The following is a 10,000-nucleotide window of genomic DNA, read 5'->3' as shown; positions in this document are numbered from 1 at the left end:
ACATCTTGATTTAAGGATTTATAGATATTTGGACTTGAATGAGCCCCTGAATGAGACGCACAGAAATACTGCAAAATAATGATAATAACGCGACTAAACATTTCGTCTCGTCTCATTATCGTCAACGAAAAAGAGACATTTTAGCTTAGTTTTTATTTTGTGAACCACATTTAGTCTCGTTTTTATTCGTCAACAATATTGCATTATATTGCATAGTTTTGAATTCATGGCCAAGATTTACTAAAACAAGGAAATAATTAACGGTAATTCATTCATAATTTGTGGCCACAACACTTTTTTTTTCCCTCGTCATGTGCAAGAATCTGTACAAATAATTAATAAAAAATAAAATAGGTCGCTTTTCTTGACGAAAGCAACACTAGTATCATCATCATCATCATCATCATCATCATCAAATATTCACCATAAACTGCTGGGAATATTAAATAAAATAACATGTGTATGATGATGGGATTTAAATTTGACTTAAATTGTTTTATGTTTGTCCCATTTCTTGATATATACACTTCCGAAAACCAGCATTTCATTGATCAAAAATACAGGAAAATTATGAAATATTATTCTAATGTAGATCAGCGGTTCTCTATGTGAATATATAGTAAAGTGTCATTTATTCCTGTGACTGAAGACTGGAGTAATGATGATAAATTCAGCTTCAGTGTCACATGATCCTTCACTAATAACTCTCATAAGAGGATCTGATGCTCAACACACATTTATGATTATTATTAGTGTTGAAAACAGCTTATATGATTGTGGAAATCATGATATATTTGATTTTTCAGGATTCATTAGTGAATATTAAGTTCAAAAGAACAGCATTTTTAAAAATGTAATATTTTGTAACATCATAATGTCTTTACTGTCACTTGTGATCAATTTAATGCGTCCTTGATGAATACAAATATTAATTTCTTTAAGTCTGACCCCCAAACTTTTGAAATGCAGTACAAAAATAATTAAATATCAGTTTTTCCTGCTGGTCAGAAAACATGCCTTGATTATTGTATCCACATTTGTAGTTGCATTAAACATTTTCAATCTACAAGGCAACAAAAGCGGTTTGGTCATAATTATAATAACTTCCTCTGGGGAAGAAGTATCACTTTAAAAGAGTAAAAATTCAAATTAGAAAGGCTTCATAAGGTAAATCTAAGCATATTAAAGTCAGGGCTCACTTTTTTCCCATGGTGCACCTACAAGAAGATACAAGAGTTTACTTTAAATTTGTTTTCATATTTTAAATAAATGTATAATTATTTATCATTTTCCCTGTTCTTAAAAATGGTTTAAAATTGTGATGTTGATAATTTTATGGTTTTTTTAGAATGATTTTTGAGAATTTAAGCTTTCAGATAATACCAATGATGATTACTTAAAACATGGGTTGAATAAATAGGCTATATTGATGTTTATTAAACACATTACTAGCTAATTTATTTAAAAAATGTATAATTGATTTACTTTGATGGCTGATTGGTTGATGGTTTATGATTTCTTTCCAGTGAACTGGTTTATAGTTTATAAACTATAAATGTATAAACTTTCTCTGATGGTCAATATTAATGAGATTTGCCACATTTAGCATATGCAGAATTATCTACCATTAATGATAAACTAAATCCTACCTCATCTGCTTCAGTCTATTGATGTATAGATATTAATTTCATACATGCTTGTGTTTAACTACTTGTGTTTAACATTCAAATATTCACGACCAGCTTTGACCGTTCCAAAATGGCGGACGGCTAACGTATAGCGGCCCATAGAAACAATCGCTAATGAGGTATCTATGTATACATATCTATGGTGGAAACTGGACACACGGCGGGACTTTTATCTAATAAATGAGCCTGAAATACACAGGACTCTTATTTTGAAATTAACTAGGAGATAAAATATGCAATTCATACAACATATTACAGTATAAACACCGTACAGTAAACACTGATCAACATTAGTTCTCCTGCAACTGCAATAAAAGGGCAGACATTTCAAAATAAGAGTCCTGGTGTGTTTCGAGCTTGTTTATAATTAAAAGTCACTCATTATATATTCATTTTTGCTTACAAAATAAACTGTATTTAATTTAATTCCCATTTCATTCATAGTCAGGAGGAAAGACCAGTATTTGACACATATTCAATAAAGTATCAGGGTTATAATAGTTCACTAAAACCATAAAAAAACGTAATTAAAATTTAAATAAATGTTAACTGAAATAATAATAAAAAAAACACTTATTTGAAGCTTTAGCTTAACCTGATATGGCCTACTGACTAAAACAGAAAATCAAAGTTATAAAAACGATATAGATGTTTTTAAAAAAGTTAATTGAGCTCTTTCGTGTATTTTTAATGTCAAAAACAAAATGATGTCAATGTCAGTTCGAGTGACAGTCGGGTTATGTGATGGTTAAATGCTTAATGTATTACAATTTAACTAAACTCATTAGATTTTAGGAGACTAAAACTAGACTAAAACTAAAAACAATTCAGGTGACTAAAATATGACTAAAACTAAATGGCAGTTTAGTCAAAAGACTATGACCAAAACTAAATCAAAATATGCTGTCAAAATTAACACTGAATCAGAGCCTTATGAAGATTAATAATCACATTAGGTCGCCATTCATGTTTGACCATCCCCAAAATATAAGAGCCTTAAAATGATTATGAAGAGTGCCAGTTATGGTTACAGTAGGAAACGGAAAACTATTTCTGTTAACCACAAAATGGGAAGTTTTTGCACAAACACAATTGATTGAGCCCTTTCTGTTGAGATGGGGAACGGTTTTAATCCTCAGAACTGATGCCATGTGTCATCTGACAGGAGCGTTTACATAACGTGCCACCCACTGGAGCTGGGCAGTAAACATCCACCCGTCATGTGGGCGAGGGGTCGTCCACCCGTCATGTGGGCGAGGGGTCGTCCACCCGTCATGTGGGCGAGGGGTCGTCCACCCGTCATGTGGGCGAGGGGTCGTCCACCCGTCATGTGGGCGAGGGGTCGTCCACCCGTCATGTGGGCGAGGGGTCGTCCACCCGTCATGTGGGCGAGGGGTCGTCCACCCGTCATGTGGGCGAGGGGTCGTCCACCCGTCATGTGGGCGAGGGGTCGTCCACCCGTCATGTGGGCGAGGTCATCCACCCGTCATGTGGGCGAGGGGTCGTCCACCCGTCATGTGGGCGAGGGGTCGTCCACCCGTCATGTGGGCGAGGGGTCGTCCACCCGTCATGTGGGCGAGGTCATCCACCCGTCATGTGGGCGAGGTCATCCACCCGTCATGTGGGCGAGGGGTCGTCCACCCGTCATGTGGGCGAGGTCATCCACCCGTCATGTGGGCGAGGGGTCGTCCACCCGTCATGTGGGCGAGGTCATCCACCCGTCATGTGGGCGAGGGGTCGTCCACCCGTCATGTGGGCGAGGGGTCATCCACCCGTCATGTGGGCGAGGGGTCGTCCACCCATCATGTGGGCGAGGGGTCATCCACCCATCATGTGGGCGAGGGGTCATCCACCCGTCATGTGGGCGAGGGGTCGTCCACCCGTCATGTGGGCGAGGGGTCGTCCACCCGTCATGTGGGCGAGGGGTCGTCCACCCGTCATGTGGGCGAGGTCATCCACCCGTCATGTGGGCGAGGTCATCCACCCGTCATGTGGGCGAGGGGTCGTCCACCCGTCATGTGGGCGAGGTCATCCACCCGTCATGTGGGCGAGGGGTCGTCCACCCGTCATGTGGGCGAGGTCATCCACCCGTCATGTGGGCGAGGGGTCGTCCACCCGTCATGTGGGCGAGGGGTCATCCACCCATCATGTGGGCGAGGTCATCCACCCGTCATGTGGGCGAGGGGTCGTCCACCCGTCATGTGGGCAAGGGGTCGTCCACCCGTCATGTGGGCGAGGGGTCATCCACCCATCATGTGGGCGAGGGGTCATCTACCCGTCCTGTGGGCGAGGGGTCATCCACCCATCATGTGGGCGAGGGGTCATCTACCCGTCATGTGGGCGAGGGGGTCATCCACCCGTCCTGTGGGCGAGGGGTCATCCACCCATCATGTGGGCGAGGGGTCATCTACCCGTCATGTGGGCGAGGGGGTCATCCACCCATCATGTGGGCGAGGGGTCATCTACCCGTCATGTGGGCGAGGGGGTCATCCACCCATCATGTGGGCGAGGGGTCATCTACCCGTCATGTGGGCGAGGGGGTCATCCACCCATCATGTGGGCGAGGGGGTCATCCACCCATCATGTGGGCGAGGTCATCCACCCATCATGTGGGCGAGGGGTCATCCACCCATCATGTGGGCGAGGGGGTCATCCACCCATCATGTGGGCGAGGGGTCATCTACCCGTCATGTGGGCGAGGGGGTCATCCACCCATCATGTGGGCGAGGGGGTCATCCACCCATCATGTGGGCGAGGTCATCCACCCATCATGTGGGCGAGGGGTCATCCACCCATCATGTGGGCGAGGGGGTCATCCACCCATCATGTGGGCGAGGGGTCATCCACCCATCATGTGGGCGAGGGGGTCATCCACCCATCATGTGGGCGAGGGGTCATCCACCCATCATGTGGGCGAGGGGGTCATCCACCCATCATGTGGGCGAGGGGGTCATCCACCCATCATGTGGGCGAGGTCATCCACCCATCATGTGGGCGAGGGGTCATCCACCCGTCCTGTGGGCGAGGGGTCATCCACCCATCATGTGGGCGAGGTCATCCACCCATCATGTGGGCGAGGTCAGCCGCCCTTGAGCTTTAATCCAGTTCAGCCCATTCTCAGTCAAACGCTGATCTGAGGTCAGGTGTTCACACCGGGTCACTTCCTGCGCTCACACTGATCCAAAGTTCATTTTGACAGCAAATTATGATTTAGTTTTAGTCATATGAATTTTTTTAGTTCAACTTTCAATCAAACTTTTTTTTAGTTTTAGTTTAGTTTTAGTCGACTAACATCTAGTGAGTTTAGTTAAATTGTAATACATTAAGCATTTAAGCATCACATAACCGACATAACCATAATTTTGTTTTTGACATTAAAAATACACGAAAGAGCTCAATTCACTTTTTTAAAACATCATCTCTATAGTTTTTATAACCAGTGCTGGGGAAAGTTACTTTGAAAAGTAATGCATTACAATATTGTGTTACTCCCTTAAAAAGTAACTAATTTAGTTACTTAGTTACTTTTTAAGAAAAGTAATGCGTTACGTTACTTTTGCGTTACTTTTTGGCAGGGCTTGTTTTTTTATTTTGTTTTTTAATAGCAAAAAAGTAATTTTTTGTGCAAATGTAAAGAGTCTTCATACCAAAGTTGAAATAATAAGCCTCAGGCTGAGGTAAAAATGTGCTGCCATTCTGGATAATGGAGAAGAGGACGCAGGAGAAAAACGTTTTACCAATAAAAACAAAAATCTAGTCATTTTTGCTCATGGCTTAACTGAATCATCAAAGGTCAGCAGCAAGACATTGGTCAATAAAGGTAGATTAAATGCATCAAAATATTAGTTTTATTTAACATTTATATATTTGAGGTTTGAGTATTCTGATTTTGCATTTGACTGATTTTATTCATTTTGAGGTGCGATGTGTGAGATGAGTAAATGCTCACATTTAGTCTAGAACTACAATAACACACACACACGCACGCACGCACGCACGCGTTTTTTTTAACGATTATTACGTAACTCAAGTTACTTGTAATGCGTTTCCCCCAACACTGTTTATAACTTTGTATTTCTGTTTTAGTGAGTAGACCATATCAAGTTAAGCTAAATCTTCAAATAAGTTTGTTTATTTATTTTTTAATTTCAAGTAATGAAGATTTTTTTAATGGTTTTTAGTGAACTATTATAACCCTGATGCTTTATTGAATACGTGTCAAATACTGGTCTTTCCCCCTGACTATGAATTAAATGGGAATTAAATTAAATACAGTTTATTGTGTAAGCAAAAATGAATATATAATGAGTGACTTTTAATTATAAACAAGCTGGAAATACACCAGGGGTCCGTTCTTCGTACCTCGCTTAATACATCTGAGATGATTTGACAGATCCCAGATCTTTTAATCGTGATAACTGATCTCTGGCTAATTTGATTCTTCAAACGAATTTGCGGATTGGATTAAAATATCTGGATTAAATGATCTAAGATCACTGCGCGTTCTTGTGTTCCATGAAGAGGGCAGACGCATCGATACTCGAAACCATGATCAGCAATGCAGCGATTGGCTGGCGTCAAGAGAGCAACGTAATGACATCATATAATTAAAAAAGCCACCTGGCAAAAAACTTGGCAAATTACACAAAAAAACCCACGAATATCTGGACCTTTATAAGGAAACAACTAAACGACCAAACCAACATAAAAGTTATAATAGATCAATGATAAATGTTTTTTTACATGATTACCAATTATTTATATTTTCGATTTTATACAGTATTTGTACACCCTTTACATTTTTATTTCAATGTTGTAATTCAATTTTTAATTCAATTTGGAGCAGATTTGTAACGTGACAGTATTAAAGTTTCTTAAGGGTCAAGATCAAATTCTCTGCATCTCCTGCGCTGCATCAAGCCATCCCATAATATCCGTCACTTAAATTAATGTACGGCTCAGATTAACTGTACAACATGTGTGCAAACTTCCAATAAAATTATAAAGTAATTATTCCATCACAAATAAATCGCTTAATCAAGTGGCTGTGTCTATAGTATTATACACAACATTATAATATTATATACATTCTCATATACATATACAATTTAAAATTTGTATAGTAATGAACTCTTGTAATAAAGTAGCAGTGGCTGGGACAGATTTTAAGTATTACCTCAAGATGCAATCTAATCCTGTTTACATGAAATAAGCCTGCTCGCGAGCAGGTTTAAGCTAACGGACCTGTTGCTATGACAGCAAGTCCAGGATGAGCGTCGAAGAACCAAACAATCCAAGATCATGCCAAATCGTCAACAATCAAATCCGGCTAACTGAGTTAGCGAGGTACGAAGAACGGGCCCCAGGACTCTTATTTTGAAATGTCTGCGCCTCTATTGCAGTTGCAGGAGCTCATTCAAGTTCAGGAGATAAAATATGCATTGTTACAACCGTCTAAAACATATTACTATATAAACATCATAAAGTAAACATTGTCATTATTCATCAGCATTAGTTCATAATCAATTGCCTGGCATAAATGTGTGTTATTGATTGATTGAGCCGCTCTGGAGCTGGATTGGGTGTGTGTGAGCCGTGTGTTTTCCAGAGGTTAGATCAGCATCTGTGACACAGATCATCAGTTCTGACCCGATCTCTTCCCTAATCGACCCTCACTAACATTTACGTCTCGTTTTTATTTGTTGATGAAAATAACAGTTGATTTTCCTCATAGTTTTTGTCATCCAACACTAGTTTTTATTTAGTTATCGTCTCGTTTTCGTCAGTGAAAAAAGGTCCTTGACGAAAATTATTCGTCAACGAAAATAACACTGCACTGATCGGATCGCTACAGTTGTGGTCAGAATTATTGGTAAATATGATCAAAGATGGCTGTCAAAATAAATCTGCTTTGTTTATCCCTATGAAAAATAATTGAAAGTGTGGGGAGAATCACTTTATCAAATAAACGCTTTTCTACAAAATACATTGGACACAATTATTGGAATTTATGAGTAAAATAAAAAGTTAATATTTACATTTTTAGCAGTACAGCAGAGTGACTAGAAGCATGAGATCGTCCAGCCATGACTTGAGTATAAATATGAGGAAACACAAAGGCCACATTCCCTCAATCATCATCACAATGAGTAAAAGCACAGAATAAAGTTCCACCATCAGAAGTTCAATCCACTACAGATGTTCTGAATCTGGAAGAGGACGTGTGTGTGTGTGTGTGTGTGTGTGTGTGTGTGTGTGTGTGTGTGTGTGTGTGTGTGTGTGTGTGTGTGTGTGTGTGTGTGTGTGTGTGTGTGTGTGTGTGTGTGTGTGTGTGTGTGTGTGTGTGTGTGTGTGTGTCGTCCTGATGCACGAGAGGAGGAGCGTTCGAGTGGAAAAACACTCTTTAAAGATCACAGATGGAGAATCGCAGAGATTAGTCGAGATATTTGAGAAAGCGTAGATTGCGATATTAAAGGGTCACTCAACCCCTGGTCAGAGGTCAGAGGGCAGCACTCCGACGGTTTTACACCATATATTGTAGAAGTAAAACACTTTATACCCAAATGTCGAATCAATGAACAGCTCTAATAAAGCCCAGTCCAGCAGATCATTAACTAAAACAACTTGTTTTAGGGTTTAGTTGCCCTTTAAAGGATTAGTTCACTTATAAATAAACTTTTGCTGATAATTTACTCATCCAAGATGTCCATGACTTTCTTTCTGCAGTCGAAGAGAAATGAAGGTTTTGGATGAAAACAGTCCAGGATTGTTCTCCATATAATGGACTTCAATGGGCTCCAAACGGTTCAAATGTCAGTTTCAGTGCAGCTTCAAAGGGCTTTAAACGACACCAGATGATGAATAAGGCTCTGATCTAGACAAACCATCAGTTTCTGAGAGAAACCCAGCAGTATTTATGATAATATTTTACCTCTTATCAGACGATCGTGATCATCTCTGAGCTCTGCCATAACTTCCGCTAAGTGAGGTCAAAATACGAGCGTGGTCATAGATATATCGATCGTAGATGCCTCATTCTACTGATCCGTGCAGGCGCTAATGAGGCATCTATGTATACATCTATGACCACGCTCGTATTTGACCTCACTTAGCGGAAGTTATGGCGGAGCTCAGAGATGATCACGTTCGTCTGATAAGAGGTAAAATATTATCATAAATACTGCTGGGTTTCTCTCAGAAACTGATGGTTTGTCTAGATCAGACCCTTATTCATCATCTGGTGTCGTTTAAAGCCCTTTGAAGCTGCACTGAAACTGTCATTTGAACCGTTTGGAGCCCATTGAAGTCCATTATATGGAGAACAATCCTGGAATATTTTCATCAAAAACCTTCATTTCTTTTCGACTTTAGAAAGAAAGACATGGACATCTTGGATGAGTAAATGATCAGCAAAAGTTGATTTAAAAGTGAACTAATCCTTTAAGTCTAGCAAGACATGTCCTGGTAGACATTGGGACTCATCGTTCTTCTTCTGCTCCTGTAACTAACGGGGCACCTCAGGGCTCTCTCCTAGGGCCGCTACTTTTCTCCCTTCACATGTTGCCGTTGAGCTTCATATTGAATAAACATGGCACAATAATAAGTAATTTGAGGACAGGCGCACTCAGTCCTAGAGAGACACTTACTCTGATCTGCGTAGTTCTTGGTCTTGAGCTCCATCTGTCTGGTCTGAGCCTCCAGAAGCTGAACACGGTTCTGCAGATCCTTCTTGTCCTGCTCCTGCGAGTCCTCACACTCGATATATCTCTAGAGGAGACAGACAGAGAGATGTTACACACACACTGAGATATATCTCTAGAGGAGACAGACAGAGAGATGTTACACACACTCGATATATCTCTAGAGGAGACAGACAGAGAGATGTTACACACACTCGATATATCTCTAGAGGAGACAGACAGAGAGATGTTACACACACTGAGATATATCTCTAGAGCAGACAGACAGAGAGATGTTACACACACTGAGATATATCTCTAGAGCAGACAGACAGAGAGATGTTACACACACTCGATATATCTCTAGAGGAGACAGACAGAGAGATGTTACACACACTCGATATATCTCTAGAGCAGACAGACAGAGAGATGTTACACACACACTCGATATATCTCTAGAGGAGACAGACAGAGAGATGTTACACACACTCGATATATCTCTAGAGGAGACAGACAGAGAGATGTTACACACACTGAGATATATCTCTAGAGCAGACAGACAGAGAGATGTTACACACACACTCGATATATCTCTAGAGGAGACAGACAGAGAGATGTTACACACACTGAGAT

General features: G+C 40.8%; 1 protein-coding gene across 4 annotated transcripts in view; it reads right to left on the bottom strand.

The window, feature by feature from the left end:
• spag9b (sperm associated antigen 9b) overlaps window positions 1-10,000 on the bottom strand; it is a 196,500-nt gene that overhangs the window by 125,544 nt on the left and 60,956 nt on the right. For all 4 annotated transcript variants that reach the window (XM_079801693.1, XM_079801695.1, XM_079801694.1 and 1 more), the window contains exon 2: window positions 9,335-9,455. In XM_079801693.1, the coding sequence (XP_079657819.1) occupies window positions 9,335-9,455 (121 nt within the window). The remainder of the gene's footprint in view (window positions 1-9,334; window positions 9,456-10,000) is intronic.

The sequence above is a fragment of the Gobio gobio genome (assembly GCF_949357685.1).
Source record: "Gobio gobio genome assembly, chromosome: 20".
Classification (NCBI taxonomy): domain Eukaryota; kingdom Metazoa; phylum Chordata; class Actinopteri; order Cypriniformes; family Gobionidae; genus Gobio; species Gobio gobio.
The sequence above is the reverse complement of the archived record's forward strand: the minus strand, read 5'-3'. Positions and strand labels throughout refer to the sequence as shown.